The 18,238-nt window shown below is 38.9% G+C and overlaps 1 protein-coding gene across 1 annotated transcript in view; it reads right to left on the bottom strand.

Moving 5' to 3' along the window:
- Pard3b (par-3 family cell polarity regulator beta) overlaps window positions 1-18,238 on the bottom strand; it is a 1,010,698-nt gene that overhangs the window by 862,972 nt on the left and 129,488 nt on the right. The window contains exon 2 of the mRNA XM_057761958.1: window positions 10,082-10,183. Within this exon, the coding sequence (XP_057617941.1) occupies window positions 10,082-10,183 (102 nt within the window). The remainder of the gene's footprint in view (window positions 1-10,081; window positions 10,184-18,238) is intronic.

Here is an 18,238-nt window from a genome sequence, read left to right on the forward strand (position 1 = left end):
CATGTTTTCCAATGGTTTTAGGCAACACTGTGAAAAGGTCATTTGACCCCCAAAGGGGTTGTGACCCACTTCAGTGTGACCCACTGAACTAGGGTGTAAAAGGAGTTTGAGCCACACGCTTCTGTACAGCCTCAAGGATGTTCAGCCAGATTAGATGCAAGCGCTCCTTTTGGCATTTTGGCTAGAGAACCAAGGACATTTCTGAGACCTTCACTTTGAGGTTCTGCACTAAGATGTTTCTCTCCTTTTTCATCACCAAAAGCAGTACACACTTTCATTTTTACAGGAGTTAACCACAGGCTTGGTATAATTTCCATTTAAAAGGCGACCTATTTAGAAAATCTCATTATACCATCATACACTAGCTTCCCTTTCGAGTGAATACAGTGATCCACTAAGCTGTCGGTCTAGAAGAAGCAAGTTCTAACCCTATTATCAACTAAGAACTATGAGACGCCTCAGGTTTTGTGTGTCTGGATATTTAAGAGATTTGGGTTGTGAAAATCATCTTCTATCACACTTTTTAAGTCATTCCAGTTTGTTTATAGTTAAGATTGCATAAAAATCTGTATTTAAATTGTAATAAACTTCAGGTTGAAATCATTAAAGAAAATGTATCTGAACCTGCTTCTGCTACTGAAGTCTATACAAGAGGGATTTCCTCTTTATTGCTTAAGAAATGTCACTTGATCATTCGAAACTGATTGGTAACATCAAAAGAAGGAGATCTAAAAGGAGAACATGAAATGTTCAAACTGTCAGTATTAAGTTCAGAAATTTAGTCATGCTTCCCTAAGTGAAGGGAGCCTGGGTTCCTATCATGGAAAAGATACACTCTCTTCTTAGGCAGAAAAATCATAAACGTAGAGACTTTAAAATATACTATAATTTAAGAGGTTAGGGAAATTGAATAATCTTGCTTACTAAAAATGTATTTATAAAATATGGTATTTATGCAAAGTTTGGAATGAATACCCCACAGAAGTGTTATAAATGCCAGTTCAGATTTTTACACAGCTCATACCTTTTTGTGAAACTTCCAATGAACTGAACAGTTTGTTAGGCTCCATGAGTAACAGCAGACTCCTTGGCCAGCTGGAGGACGCTCCTACCCTCCCTGGATCATGGGGTCTAGAGCTTAGCTGCCTTGTGTTTTATAACTTCCTAGTGTATTCCTTTAGATCTCTTCTCTCCTAAAACACATGTTCTCCGTCATGCCTTTTCTCCTCTCCACCCCTTGAAAGCACCCCCTCTGCCCATTTCTTAAAACCTACTTTAAATAATTAACTAGTGAACACACGTGTACACACACACACACACACACACACGTTTTAAGATTAAGGCTTTAGGAGCAGGAGGCAACTGTCCTTCCAGTACAGTCTGCAGTTTGCTGTTGGACCCATTGCGTTTCTACAGAGCACCCCATTCTCTCTCTGAACTCTCCTGCCACTATCTCCTCCTGGGGATCTCCTTGATAGGAGAGAGAGGTCCTTTGACACAGGCAGCCTTCTTTCCTTCTAAGGCTCTCTCAAGTTCCTGTGTGGCCTGGTTTTCTCTCATCACCGTGTCAGTCCTTCTGGTCTACAAGGAAGCACATCCAGAGAACTAAGACCAAAGGGGATTTCTTCAGCACATCACAGTCCTAAGAGATACTGCATAGTTCATTTCCTTTGGGCCTTCTCAATGCAGCTGGGACAGGGATAGCTGGCCATATAATGAGAAAGTTTGTAAATGAGAAATGCTAGAATATTTAGAAAAACTTATAACCACACTATAAAATCCCAGTCCTCTACAAGATAACAATCAACTACCTTGCTTTGATGGAGCTGCATCCAACCAGGTGTTAGTGGAATAGTCTAATTAATGCACAATTGATGGCTCATCAATTAGCACTTGCAGGCATTTGCATTTTTAAGAGAAGGTATTTTGTAAGTCCTTAAGTTTTCTTTTGATATAATTTAAGATACTATAGTGGGATTTTAATCTGTAAGTTACATAATTGGAAATAAATGTTTCTGTAAATACTGATTGTCCCATAATCTTGGCAGAGATATATATCTATACAAACAGCTTTAAAGGAAACTAAAGTGAGAGAGAAAATTTGTAGGACTGAGTCCAGCAAGACAATTTACGGATAAGGGAACATTGAGAAGTGAAGGGTGGATTCTCTGACTCTTTTTCTAGTCCTAAGTAAAGCACTGTTATGATCTCAGACATGATAGGATCTTTTGCTTGTCAAATCTGAATTCTTGCAACCCTTCTCTGTATACTTTTTTTTTTGCACTAAAGTAAGTAGCTATATGAGCAGGGCCATCAGACCTGAGGATTTCTTCTTTCTGACCTCCGATGAAAGAACAAAAGAGCTGACTAAGAACAGGTGAACATGCCACCACTTATATACAGGGAGGTACCCTTGGCTCACCCTCACTCATACCCATACATACATGCTGTGATAACCAACCATGTAAGTTGCAGAAAGCACTGGGGAGTCCATAGCTGACTTGGCCATCATTAGTATCATTTTAGTTTTAGTTATTATCTCCCAACACCATTCATCTTTACCATAGAAAGGTCACAAAGGTATTAATACCAAGTGCTCCTCTGGGTTTGGTACATGCCTGCACACTGCTACCTATTGCAATATTTAAAAGGGACAACATCATTTCTTGAAACAAAGGTAGAAGCCCTCAATTTTAGCTTGAACTTTATCATTGACTAAAATCATAGATGTTTATTAAAGCCAAAGTACAAGCAGCATGTGGTAGCAGATACTTTTGATACCAACACTCAGGAAGAGAGGCAAACAAATTTCTGTGAGTTCAAGGCCTGTCTGGTTTACATAGCAACTTCCAGGGCAGCCTGGACTACATAATGAGGTCCTGTCAAGAAACAAAATAACAAAAAACTCATAAGAAGTCTAAGTGGTAAAAAAAATCCTTAAAAAGCCATCCCAGTTCTAAGCAAGAATGTAAGTATTTGAGGAGACAAAACTAGAGCTAGACCTAAGATGATAAGCTATATAATAAAAGCCTAAGAATTTCAAAATGCTCATATTAAAATATTATGTATATGAAGTTACAGTGCTCCAAAAGCCACTTAGGATTGAGGTGATCTGAAAATATTGATTATTAAAAATAGTCTGACCTGGCTATCGAAAGACCAACAGAAATTGAGGAAGTACAAGTTTATTCTTCATATGAACATAGTGCTTTACTGTTTTTATTGAATTGTCAAACACTGCTTATAATTTACTCTGTGACACTGAAAACATTTACCATTCTCACTTCACCAGTGAGGAAACTGAAATTCTGAGTGGTTATTTAATACCAAAAAGTGCTCATTCATTCATTCTACAACTTTCTGTATAGCTAGGAAGGGGTATTCACAGTTAAAGGCACTGGAACTAAGCAGTAGACAAAACTGAGACCCTCAAGGAGGTAAAAGTGTTATAACCCACTATAAAATGAATCCTAACTATGCAGAGAACAGGGTCAAGGATCCACATGCACACTAAACACGGTAACACTAAAGTATGGGGCAATTGGAAGGTGTATGGAAGAAAGAAACAGAAGACTTATTACCTCTGACATTTAGGATGCTTCAGGCAGCTGGGGGTATTCTAGGACCTTGAAACAGAATCTATGACTCTGAGGCTTGGTCATCATTCACTACAGTTGTCATTTGGCATCCAGAGAAGTTGGGTCCAGAATGCCCTTAGACACCAACCTCTATGGATAGATGCCCATGTCACTAATGGACAAGAAGTTGCACTGTAAATCAAGGGCACCTTACTAAGCATACTTAACAGAGTATAAACATATTTTAAATAGTTGCTACATTAAATTGCTTGTGTGATAATGACAAGAGGAGGTAAAGCCAACATATCTTGACAACAGGCACAAAACATCCCAGGCTTAGGGATAACAACGGTGTAGCAAATGTTGGAGAAGAGACTGCAGACCTGCTCACACCCCATTTCATGGGTACAGATTCAGTGAAGCACCTGATGTGGCAAATTCAAGTAAATTGAACTCATGCCTTTTGGCATTTTTTTTTTGAAAATTTTTTTTTTACTTATTTATTTATTTTTATTCTTTTTTAATTAAAATTTCCACCTGCTCCCCATTTCCCATTTCCCTCCCCTCCTCCCAAATATTGCCCTCCCCCCACTTCCCTCCCCCTATCCCCACTCCTCTTCTCCTCCCCCCACTCCATTCCCCCTCCCTCTCGTTACTGAAGAGCAGTCCAAATTCCCTGCCCTGCGGGAAGACCAAGGTCCTTCTATCTACGTCCAGAAAGGTGAGCGTACAAACAGGCTAAGCTCCCACAAAGCCAGTTCATGTATTAGGATCGAAACCTAGTGCCATTGTCCTTGGCTTCTCATCAGTCTTCATTGACCTTGATCCACAGTTAGATGAATCCACAGATTCCAGATCTGAAAACACAGTTTGAAAGTCACATTCCTAGAAGGAATATGCTTTAAGCAAAACTTTTAGAATAATGTAAACTGGGCTGGAGAGATGGCTCAGCGGTTAAGAGTATTGCGTGCTCTTCCAAAGGACCCGAGTTTGATTCCCAGCAACCACATGGTGGCTCACAACCATCTGTAATGAGGTCTGGTGTCCTCTTCTAGCCTTCAGGCATATATATGCAAACAGAATATTGTATCCATAATAAATATATATTTAAAAAAAAGAAAAGAAAAAATAATGTAAACCCAATCTACCTTAATAGTCATATGCTAAATATAATATATAACTGTTGTAGGATATTATAATAAGGTGTGTTACTTTTGTTTATGCTCTGGAACATTGGTAAAATGATGCAAAGATGTGTTTGATTAAATAAAATCCACCTGCTGTCTGGCGGCTGAGTCAGCAACTAATTGACAGGAAGTTGTAGGGAGGAGTCAGGTGAAGAAGGGTTTATAAAGAGGGGCGAGGAGATGCAGGACTTATTAGAGATGCAAGGAGGTGAGCTGGGAAGTGCTTGCTATTCAGCCTTTCTGGGAAGAAGGATTCCACCTCAACCTTTGAATCTTGTGTTCTTTGGGAGGGACAGAGATTTAGAGAAGTTTTCTTAGTAGCTTTGAAAGAGTAGGTGCTGAGAGAACAGAGTTTCCTGTAGCTAAGGCTCTCATGGACTCGCCCCTGCTGGTAGAGGTGGAGCTGCAGTTGCTGACTAGGGCAGCCATAGTTTGAAAGGCAGCAAATGTTAAAAAAAGAAGACAACACAGAACAGCACCTAACATCATGGATGATTTTGTGTTCATTCTCCTGAGCATTTGGCTGCAAATCATGGCTAGGTTATCACACATGATTCAATATAACATAAACATACTACATTTTTATTTCTTAGTTCCAATTACCCATGAGAAAACCATGGCACAAAGAAAAGGGTTAAGTGTCTGAAAGTAATACAGGTTTTAAAAAAGGCCAAGAAATGAGCTAAATTTGTTCAGAATCTAATCTCTTAGCCCATAGTTAGCACAGTTAAGAAGCTGACTAGACATAAGATCAGTTACCATAGTCTTAGCCTGGAATTTTATTAATTTAAAATTTGTATCTCTGGAAATGCAAAGAGGGGAATAAATACATATGAAAAGATAAAAAGTGAACTGTGCTTATAAATGATTAAAATTTTTGAAATAATTGCTCAATTCAAGCATCAAAGACTTGGGGAAGGATATCCTATTGACATAAGAGAGAAAAGAAAACAAAACACAAGGAAGTCCTCTGGCAGAAGTCACCCTGCAACACCAGCTTTGATCTCTGCAGCTGTGGTCAGAATTCCAAGGAGGAAATTCAAGACTGGACTCAGCAACAAAATCGGGCACAGACATGGAGTCTTAGATATTTCCCTGGTTCAGATATTTCCATTTAGGAAGATGCTGAGGTTAGTCCATTTGGATCTGACTCTGGTATTCCCTTTGGGAAGATGCGAAGGTTAACCCGTTTAGATCTAAAATTCTATCATTTCATAACTCTATAGGCAGAAAGTAATCTTGAAACGTGTATCTTCACAAATTATCTCTTTCCTTCTTTACAAGCTTTTGCCTTTCTTTCTGAAGCACTGCCAAAGCTTCCCCAGGCATGATCATAACTTTAAGACCCAAAAAAACCGTGTCAAACTTTCAGAATCAAAATTACCATATCACTATTTAAGAAGAGAGTAGATCTAAAACAAACACCTTTTGTTGTGGTGGAAGAGTCACTAATAAAATAAGTACTCAAAAGTAACTCAGGGTTCTTTTAAAATGGTAACAATTTAGGGATCATTAAAAACATATTTAATGTAGCACCCCCATTTCCCAAGCAAACACAATGCACACCATGACATATAATTACATACTGACAGTCACTATGCACATCATCAATCAGTTCTGCTGTCAGTGAAAGGGAAGGTGAGAAACCAACAAGGTTTACAAAGGCAAAGGATGTCCTGCTTTTTTAGGAAAATCAGAGAGCACAGGTAGGTATGTGTATACTATGGCTATACTCCCACTTCTGATCTGTGAGCATTAAAAAATAATATTTTCAAATGGGGTAGTGTCGAATTTCAAATGCAGGAAGGGTCGTCTGAGCTGTGCCGTCCACTAGAGGGCAACAGAGTGTTCTCAGACAGCAGTGTGGCCATGTGTATTGTTTCAGGTCACTAGTGTGCACATTTGAATACAATCTGAGATCCTTGAACACTAAGTGTGCTAGCAGAGAATGTGTTCTCATTATAAATTTAGTTCTGCTGATATTTTCATTTCTCACATAATAATAATATGTTAATCCAAATGTGTCATATTAATCAAATATCTTATAAAACTACTTTGAGCAATTTAATAACTTTAAAACAAATTTTATAAGATGTTTTAAAAAACTATTAAAACGTACATGAAGATAGTTCTTTGATGCTCCAGTATTTAAATTCAAGCAGTTTAGTACTTGAAACGCACAAGTGAAAACACAGTAATGACAGTACCATAATATTAAAGGACAGCATGGGCATTAAGTGCATACTTTTCCTATATTCTAAACACCACAGTAATCAACATTTTGCCATCAAACAAACTGCTGAGCTTGAGGATAAGGCAGATAAAAATCTTGCTGTTAGGATTCAGGTGATCTCCCAGTCTGCCTCCAGGACTCATAATCAGCCACCAAATACAACACATACACCCTTCAAAAAGTTCCTGCCCTAACAGCCTGCTCTCTGCCTGTGCCTCTCTGTCTCTATCGCTGTCTGTCTGTGTCTATCTCTTTCTTGCTCTCTATCTCTTTCTCTTGTTCCTCTCAAAAGCGGCCTTTTGCCTGCCTCACAAATCTCTCATGGTACATCTGTTGCATGGTGTGATTTCTGGGGCATTCCTTGGCCCCATCCACCAAGGTACTCTTCTGCCCCTAAACCACTTATACTCTAACAGGCACCTATACCAAGCACAAATAAAGCTGAGCTGAAAGTGTGAGACTTGAGAACTAGACGACACTTGGCATTCAAGGGTCAATGCACAGTTGTGCTAGCCAACAAGAACTCCTGGCCTGTCTTCAAGAACAACCCCTTCCTATTCCTTCATATTCCTGTGGTGATATACTATATAGTAGAGTATTACTTTCATATTTAATAAAGTCATGGAAGCAATTCAATTTTCATAAAAGTTATGTATTTTCATATTTCCATATTATGTTGTAGTTGTCTTCTTCAACCATGCCAAAAACTAGTAAAACAGTTCACAATGTGAGTAACTGTTTTAAAAGTGTGATATTGGGCAACAAGATCATGTATTTTAGAAGCCACCTTGTCAGCAAACTAAGTCAATTCTATTAGACCCTTCTGTGATTTTACATCAAATCATTCCACCTTTAGCTTTTAGCCTTTATTGAACTGCACAGGTGGGTTTTCCATAAGCGAAGCGATGTTAGCTGATTCTGCTTTTGGATTCAGAATGTTTGTCTTTGCTGCTTCATGCCTTGCTTCTAGGCTTCAATGGGCGCTCACTGCCACTCCTCCCTGTGGGTAGCCTATCCTAGCAAAGGAAGTATTATGACTTTAACATGATGATCATGTCCATCCACCCAAGCGTGTCTGTGCCTGCTGTCTGTCCATATTCTACATGTGAAAGAGTATTGGGCAACCAATTTAAAAACAGGTGCTTATAAAAGCTCAACTATGCCTCCGACAATCTTGGGCAGGTTTGACATGGCACAGGGCATCCACTGAAACTACTCCATATTCTAACCGACTGAAAAGGAAGGAAACACATTTGGTACTGCTCTGCTAGATGCTGACACAGGAACTGTGAGGAAACAAGACTGCACACAGAGCATCAGGAAAAGCAAGAATTCTCTCTTTTCCACCATTTTTTTTAAATAAAAGAAAAACACTGAAATGATGTTTTTTTCAGGCAACATCAAAAGTCAAATCCTTAACGGGTTATGTAGAACAATGAAACGCTTCATGGAGAAGCATGAAAGTACATTGGAAGAATATTTGTTGCTATATCCAATATATCTGTATACTCTGCTAAGATTTTAATGATTATCTCCCTCTGTCTCCTTATTTAATAACAGTGTCAAGTCCTATTACAAAAAAGACTAAGCCCAATAAGGCTTCTTCTGTGGCTAAAGAACAGGGTATGGTTTAAAAAACTTTGCAGAAGCAGAGAAAGAATGCAACAACGGAAAGTGCGGACTGGACGGATCTCCCCAGCTGTTAACAGAATCCCCCTTCCTGAATTGCGGTTTGGGGGGAGGCTAGGGTGAAAGAGTTTCTTCTGCCCCTTTTAAAATGTCACATTTTCCCACTGTTTCTATGAACACACTGTCAGTGGAACTTGAGATGTGATTGCCAAACATCTCAGCTACCTCGCAGGAAGGTGTGCCCAGGGAGCAGGCAGAAGGTGAAGTGGGAAAGGACGCAAACACCCATCTCCTAGTGCGATGAGGGGGTGGGATTCATATGATATTCTCTAGCTATGCACTATAGCTCAGGCTGTAAACTCAGTACTCATGAGGCTGAGGTGGGAGAATTTCTTAAGCTCGGGGCCGATTAAACCAGCTAGAATGAAACCCTACCTCCAAAAACCACAACAAAAGAACAGTCATTAAATGTCTTAGCTGATACACACGGAACACAAAAGAGCTAAGGATCTTTAGTACCTGCTTTCTAGGGGCCACGATTTCGATGAAAAGATTGACTACCATACAGAGCCACTCAAGCCAAGAGCCAAGAGAAAATATAAAATACAAAACCTCTGTTTGAAAAGATTAACGTACGCTTGAAATACAGACACACACCTTAAATTCAGAAAAACAATATAGAGAAACATGACACAGATTTAAAAAAACTTACTATATGCTAAGAGTGTACAGAACAAACCTTGGAAGGAGTTCCATTTCTGAGGACAACTAGAGTTTATTTTAATCAGAGTAATTTCCGTGGCAATAATCCAGGGTATAGCCATGATATAGTTGACTTTTATACCTTTCTTAAAGTAGTAAAAGAGCAAAACTCCACTAAATCACTACATTTGTGATGAATTATTCCCAAATAGGTAAGAGAACATTTTAAAAGTTTCTTAAATATTCAATGGAATACTCTTCTTCTGGAGTGGGGGTGGGGGTTATCAATGGAAGAAAGACACAATACTGTGTGTCATCTACTTTGAGAAAAATCTACGCCATAGTTCTTCATGAGACATCTGTTCCCCACTATATCCTCCAATGTAAACGCAAACATGTTTAAACTCAGGCATTAGGACAATTATTTAGCAACTGTCTAGAATAAACTCCAGAGCCAACAGCAACAGCAACAACTCCAAAAGCCTCTGTGGCTGACACTAATTTATTGAGATATATTGGAACTCTTGAGAATGAAGAGTCTGTTAATTAGGCCCCCACAAACAAGTCCCCAAACTTTGATGAACTTCAGGCAAACATCTGATGAAGAACTTTGATTTATGAGCTGTCCCAGGTGCAACCTGAACAGATGGTATCTTTTAATAACAACTAACATATGAGTTTGTTAGGAAAACCAATGGCTTCAATATATGCTGCTTGGTAAAGGAAAGGAAGAACGTTATAGAGGCATCTACCTTATCTTTGTCTTCAACAACATCTGCTAAGACATCATCCGGATCCAGGATTCCCCCATCTGTGTACTCTAGATGATGAATCTTCACCCAGTATCCCGGATCCTGTGGTAGAACAAGCAGATGTGATGACTCAGACTACTTCTACCAAAGTAAGATACATTTTAAGAGAAATCATTTGTCTCATTAAGAATACGCTATACTGACTGTCTTAGGGTTTCTATTGATGTGATAAAATTCCATGGTCAAAATCAACTTAGGAAGTAAAAGGTTTATTTTGTCTTACAAGTCTCAGGACACAGTTACTCAGGGAATCAAGGCAGAAACTCAAGCAGGGCAGGGAATCTGGAGGCAAGAACTAAAGCAGAGTCCATGGAGAAGAGCTACTTACTGGCTGGCCCCCCATAACTTGTTCAATCAGCTTTCTTATGGCACCCAGGACCACCTGCCCAGTGGCTACACCACCCTCAGTGAGCTAGGCCCTTGTACATTAACCAACAACCAAGAAATCAATGAATTGCCCAACCAACTTGATTAGCATATTCCAACTTAAGTAATGCCAAAGATATTCCAGAGGAGAATGATCTTGAAGGTACTTTATCAACTGTAGAGAGTTTGAACTGTGATATAAAATTCCCAAAGCAGAAATATGTATTGTAATGTAAAATTCCAAAGAAGAAATACATAACTCTGTAGCTCTTAAGCTATCACTTCAGAATATCATAGTGAGAAGGGAGGCGGGCTCATCTTTTTAACTTTTCCATGCTTAGTGTGCGTCCTCAGCTGCAGTGTCTTAGTGGTTCCTGGAGAAGAGGCCCAGCTCTATTCCCATTTTTCACAGCATGACAGTCTCTGGGTAGCTGTGTTCAGAGTTGAGCATGGAGTTCTCTAAATAGAACTTATGATTTTTATTATTTCCAACTACTGTTTTTAAATGCTTAGTTTGAAAGAAACAATCTGATATTAAATGTAATGGTGACATAACTCTTTCAATTTTTTGTGCATTGCCTGGTTCCAAGAACAGTATGAAAATAAAAGAATTATAACAATGGGAAAAGAACACAACTTAACAAATGAAGTGAAGTAAAGCATCAGGAGAGATTTTAAGCAACAGACAAGCTAAAACCAACTTGGTTCTATGATTCTTAACCTCGGAAAGAAGGAAAGCATTAAGCTATAAAGCACGTGGTAAAGAAGCAGATACCAGTTTCTAAGCAGAGATGGAAATCCTGCTAGGATAAAGCTTTAAGCCTTATCAGATGGATCTTTATTAAGAATAAGAGCTAGCGGAACCCACAGAATGCAATTGCAATTTTACAAAAGCTAATAGATATGTTTGCCATACAGCCTTCCCTTTAACCTCTGGTGAAAAGGTAGAGCACACTAATACATAATGATTCTTTAAGTCATCTTTATGGAGGTTTTGGCCCAAATATACAACTTCACAAAAATCCAACTTGATACCAAGTAGCCCAAATACACAACTTTACAATAATACCAAACTTTACAAAAATTCAACTTGATACAATGATGGACTTAAAAATCTGAAGGAATTCCCCGTCGCTAGACTTTAAACATCTCAAAATTTATGCTTATTTTTTAATAGAATATATGAAGAACAATTCCAGGAAGATTAAGCCTTTCATTTACTTCTAATGCTAGGATTATATGCACAAACACTGACAATTTCTTAGGAAACTTGAAATGCCTGCTTCTTTTGCCCAGATGGGAAGCCAAGGTTGTGAGTAGTAATAACAGTCAGATAAGCAAAGCACAGAATATCCATTTCTCAGCTCTGTAACCAGAGACCTGTGCCAGCTCAAAACAGTTTTGTCAGCAAACCTGAGCTAAATACAGGAAATAGGATTCCAAACGGAGTACTATGGGCTTATAAACAGAAATAATACTATCAGACTACAATGGCTCCCTAGAAACCTTCAGAGGCTAAATCCTGACACAGCCATGCCACAAGCAATGTGATTCTCCACGCTGACACACAAGCCAAGGCACTGTTTCCTACAGCCCGCTTAGGAGAGGAGCACAAGCTCATCAACTGCTATCATCATGCACAAACTGGATTCTATATTACAGTTCTGTAGGAAAAGGTGCTGACTTATGACCATGTGGTCTAGTTTGCTTTCTGTTGTTGTGATAAACAGTGACCAAAAGCAACTTGGGTTAAGGAAAAATTTATATGGTTTATAGACTACAGTCCATCATCAAAGGAAGCCCAGGTAAAAACCTGGAGGCAGGCAGCAGAGGAATGTGGCTTGCTGGCTTGTTCCTAGGCTCCCCAGCAGCTACTTTCTTCTACAACCTATGCCCACCTGCCCAGATGTAATAGTGACCACAGCAGGCTGCTCCTACCTACATCAATTGGCAATCAACAAAATGTCCTACAGCCCTGCCAATGTGACCTAAAGCAAACCTCAACTGAGGTTCCTTCTTCGTAGGCATCTCTAGTTCGTATTATTGAGGAAAACTAACCAGTGCACCATAATTATAAAAAGGGAGGCGTTCTGCAAGGTCTCTGTAGACAGAAGTACTTGAAGGAGGAGCACTGCTGGCTGCTTCTCCCTGGGGCTCACTTTGTAGGAGTAGCCATACCACCAGAAACACGTAGACAATCACCCCGAGACACTACAAGACACATTAACTCAGCCTTACTTCCTTACTAGACTAGGGATAGAAACAGAAGGAAAGGGGAAATTAGGTATTAATTTAAAAGAGGAAAATTAAAAAGAACAACAATAAAAACACTAAAGTAAAATTTCTTATCATTATACAAAAATGGTTGACAAGTGGCAGCAGAAAGAAATGTGAAGCCACACAGGACTCCTTCCTCAGAAACCACTATGGGATCTAACGCCTGCTGGAAAACATGGGACAAGTCACTTTACTGATACAAAAGGGTATAAATAGAAATCAGGTATTTTTAGTACTGTGATAAATCTCTGCTCATATTGAACAAAAACAGCAAATGATATAGTACCGCACTTTTAATGAAAAGATGCCATTTTAAATCGCTATCACACAGAGTCTGTCTTTTTATGTATACACTAAGATAGGGAAATGAGTCTGATAAGATGGCCCACCAAGTAAAAGTACTTGCTATGCAAGCCATGTGACCTCAGCTCTGCCCTGTAAGGGAAGAACTGTATTCTGAAACTGTCCTCTAACCAGTACACGTGTCATGACTCCATTCTCTGTCTGTCTCTGTCTCTGTGTACGTGTGTCAGTCTCTCTTCCTCCCTCTCTTTCTCCTCCTCTCATGTCTGTGTGAGTATGTGTGACGCTCTGTGTGTGCATGTGTGAGTCAGTCTCTCCCTGTGTATGCTTGTGTGTCAGTCTCTTTTCCCTTCGTGTGTGTGGATGTCTCTCTCTCTCTCTCTCTCTCTCTCTCTCTCTCTCTCTCTCTCTCCCTGTGTCAGTCTCTCCCCCCTCCCTCTCTATCTCCCCCCTCTGTGTCTGTGTGACTCTCTCTCTCTCTCTCTCTCTCTCTCTGTGCATGTGTGAGTCAGTCTCTCCTCCCTCCCTCTCCCCCCTGTGTGTGTCTCTCTCTGTGTATATGTGTGTCTCAGTATCTCTCTCTCCCTCTGTGTGTGTGAGTCTCTCTCTTCCCCCACCTCTGCGTGTGTGTATGTGTGTGTCTTATTCTCTCTCGGTGTGCAAGAAGTATATGTGTCCTACTCTCTCTCTCTCTCTCTCTCTCTCTCTCTCTCTCTCTCTCGTGTATGTATCACACACACACAAATTTTTTTTAAAGAAAAGAGTAAGCTTATGATGCTCACACATCCAACCCTGGAAAAACAGACAAGCCCCAGAGCAGCAGTCTCAAGTGAGTAGTTAACACACTCGATAGGCGAATCAATAAACAAAAATGTACCAACTACGCTTCTGTCTCTGTGGCATTCAGTTATGGTTCCATAGATCATTTTAAGACTATGGATTCAGTATTAACAGCCAACAGCACCATCAGTGTATAAACTCACGCTGACCCTTTCATTATGTAAACATTTCAACTATTACATTGCAGTCAACATCTTACATTTTGCTTACATGGCCTTATTACCATCAGAAAAGAACCAATCAAATATAAAAGGATTGACATATATGTCATGGCTCACAATTAATCCCTAGGATCACCTTAATGTAGGTTTTCTCATGAGCATGACATTTAGTTTACATTCATCTTGCACACATATCTGTGCATATATAAATACTATTTTTGAAATATCTCTGTGCATGTGCTCATTTTACAATCCAATCAGTCTTATTATATATACTCCAGGGATCATTGAAGTATTGAGAACTAACATATTATATGTTATATTTCCTCTACTTCTAATAATACAGAGTTAATGTAAATCTTCCTGGAATTTGAAAGTAAGCCATTCTACAGGGATGAATGTGAAAAGCTAAGATAAAAACATTAATTAAAGGAACAAGGCAGTAAAATGGTCTTTGCAATGATCAAATACAGAAATTGTTTCAAACATGTACTGGTATTAATAAAGAACTTCTGTTATGGATATATGACACAAAAGTTGACTTTGGCTTTAAAAACTATATTAATCTAAGAATAAGAAAGCTCCTAGAGGCTTAAGTTGTCAATGGAGACACTGGACACACCAGGATGCAACTACAGAATGGAAATTAATGGAAAAGACAGACATTCTTTGTAGAACTTGTCAGATTTCAGGGCATGGATCCACAAATGGAATTCCTCGTTTTTAATGCCATCGCATAATGCATTTCCATGCTTACTAGTAGCCAGGCACTGCAGGACCAGGGTTTCACATGCTTAGCTCATCACCCTCAAGTATCCTCGTAAGATCCAGATGAGGGAGGTAACAGAAATGAACTGACTATTCAATTGTTTTCCTTTATATGTAAAAAATAAATGGGGGTATACTCAATAGATAATATATGCATGTATGAAAATATTTTAAATATTTTTTAAAGAAGTGTTTATTAGGACTAAATTTACAAGACATAGTTGCATAGGACTCTGGTGGAAGAATGGGTCTTTCCCATGTGTATGTAAGTATACAGACTAAAGTTACTGCACTGGGCTTCAGCTGATCCACACTTAGTAAGGGAGAGGGCTCCAGGGTCTTTTGTACCAGGTATGATGTAGAGGACTCAGTGGGTGTTAATGGACAGCACCAAATTCATTGCTTTAGTGTGTCTGAGTAGAAGTGAGAGAACAGAATTCCTAATCATGAGGATGCAGGGTGTGGACAGCCATCTAAAGAAACAGTACAGAGGTCAGTTTGCGGAGTCAGAAATTGGATGGAGAATTATAAAAATCAATATACACAAAATTTTAGCTACTTCTATCATAATCCTTTGGGGGCTACTCTCTTCCTTATTCAAAAGTCAAAAGAAAGAAAGAAATTTTGTAGGGCACCAAAGGAAAATACAAAGTGGAACAAGTCTGGAGAGGGGGATGGGCAGAGAGCCCTGAGAAACCAGCAACGAGGCAATGTGAGTTTCAGAAAGCAGCCTAGGAGCCCAAGCACTGACACCTGGCAGGGATGAGCACAAGCAGAAAGGCAGGAGAGCATATAAAAATGTTGTGGTCCAGGAGGGCAGTAGCGTACACACAGAGTATTGTGATCCAGAAAGGCAGTAGTGAATATAAAGGCATCAGTAAAAACCCAGGTCTAACTGGCTTCCAGACTTGCCTTGCTCTTCATGGAGCTCCAAATACAAACTTGAGAAGAAAGCCAAATGCTTCAACCTTACTGAGGCACGTTTAGTAAACTATGCTTCTGAAGAATTCAGAAATACAGAGGTGCAATGGGTTTCATTACTAGTTCAAAGTAATATCTGGGGATGTCATAAGTCTGTTACTCTCACATTACAGAAATAGGGAGGGTACCTGAGCAAGTACTTCTGTAAATTCTCTTTCAGCTCAAAATTCTATAATCTTATCAAAGGAAAGACGATACAGTCTTACTAGGGGGCAGGAGATGTGCGGGAAGAAGCATTACTAGAGACAGGACAAAGTTCCCTTAGGACAAAGAGTCAGGGAAGAGAAGACTTCTGTATGTGCTCAATAGTATCGCAGCAGTGAGCATCTTGCCAACGGACTGAAAGGAAGATCACAACATGCACAACACACGCAAAGTTGGAGGCCCCTGACAGAGGCCAGAAAAATCATTTAAATACAATTAACACACACTAAGCCCAGTTTCTTTAATATGTATTGTATATATATATATATACACACACACATGCCTATATCTAATTAAACCAAAACATCTTATAAAACACATTTCAACAAGTGTTCATGGCACATGTACCAAGTCACTCAATTTGTGTATGTTTTTAATTGAAATTATCCCCACCTTCCTACTTTCAACCCCTCCTAGCTACCTTCCCACAAACACCTCCAATGCCTCCCAATTCTCATGCTGAAAAAAGACAGTCTCTTTTTTGTTACTATTGTTACATATGTGTGTACGTATGTATTTATGTATATATATGCCAAAATACATAAAACAACCTGCTGAGTCCATTTTTGTTGTTTGTTGTATGTGATATCAGGGCTGACTACTCTGCACTGGACAATAAGGGGTTCATTCCTGAGAGAGGCTAATTTCCATTCTCAATGTACTCATTAATTCCTGCATTGTACTTTCTCTCTCCTGGATACATATGGAAACATCTTAAATACACTAAAATCAAATTTAGTGATGTATATAAAGGATAATATATCACAACCACTTAGGGTTTATTTTAGTACTACAAGAGTGGTTTAAAATTCAAAAGTCAACCATGGTCATTTATAGAACAATATGAAAAAGGCAGTGGAAACTCGATGATTACCTCAATGATTTCAGAAAAAAAATGATTTCACAATAAAATGTTGTAGCAATAATCCCCTGAGCTTGGGAGGATGATGCATGATAAAGATAACCCATTTAATGGTAACTGATCGTTGCTGGATAGGAAACTTATTTTCATTAAGAGTGTGGCCTCTGGTAGATCTAACATGCTCTAGTGGATGGCCACACCCCTAAAATTATATTGATAGCACCAATTGGGCTACATCCATCAAAATAAAAGAACTAATGAAGACAGAAAGTTAAGTGGATATGGATTTGAAAAGAGATGAGAAAAGATAAATATGATTAAAAGACCATGTATGAAATTTTTGAGGAATTAATAAAAATATTATTTGAAAAACATTGACTCCTAGCACTTGGGAGGCAGAGGCAAGCAAATCTCTGTGACCTTGAGGAAAGCCAGTCTGCAAAGCTGGTTCCAGGACAGCCAAGGCTATGTAAAGAGACTCTATCTCAAGAAACAAAGAACAAAATTGTAGCAAATTAGGCAAGTCAGGAACCAAAAAAGTCAGTGGAAGAAAATTATTTAAATATAAAAATATTTATATGATAATATTTATAATAGCAGAATACTTATATGATAATATTTATAAAGCATCAGAATATTTATATGATATTATTTATAATAGCATCAGAATATTTAAATGGTAATATTTATAATAGTATCAGAATATTTAAATGGTAATTTTACAATAGCATCAGAAAGAAAATGTTAAAAATTATTCTAACATATGTGTCAAACATTTTGGCTAAAGATTGAAGAACTTTAGGACTGGGAAGTTGATGAGGCAAGGTTAGCGCTAAGGTCGGAAATGCGAGGAAACAGAACAACTGGAATTACAGCCCACTGGCGTGCACATGTGCGGTTATATTGGAAAAGATAACACGGAAACATAAATATCCATTATGGTGAGCATGAGCTGTCTTAGTTTTGTTTGTTCCCACTGTGATAAAGTACCTGACAAAAGCAACTTAGGAGAGAAATGAGTTGGCTCCCAATTTCAGGTAACAGTTCATCCAGGTAAGGGATTCCAGGCAAAAAGAACCAGACACATCATGCCCACAACAAGATCTGAGAGCCCATCAAAGCTTGGGTGCTAGTGCCCAGTTCTCCCCCTTTGCGTTCAGTACAGGACCTAGCCCAGGAAATGCTATGGCCCACATTCAGGGTGGTTCACCACATCTCAACTAAGCCAATTAAGAGAGGCTATCACAGATACGAACACAGGCCAATCTAACAGAGACAATTATTGGAAAACCTTCCCAAACAGCTCCTAAATTATATCAGCTTAAAAGTTAAAAT

This window comes from Chionomys nivalis, chromosome 2, assembly GCF_950005125.1.
Source record: "Chionomys nivalis chromosome 2, mChiNiv1.1, whole genome shotgun sequence".
Classification (NCBI taxonomy): domain Eukaryota; kingdom Metazoa; phylum Chordata; class Mammalia; order Rodentia; family Cricetidae; genus Chionomys; species Chionomys nivalis.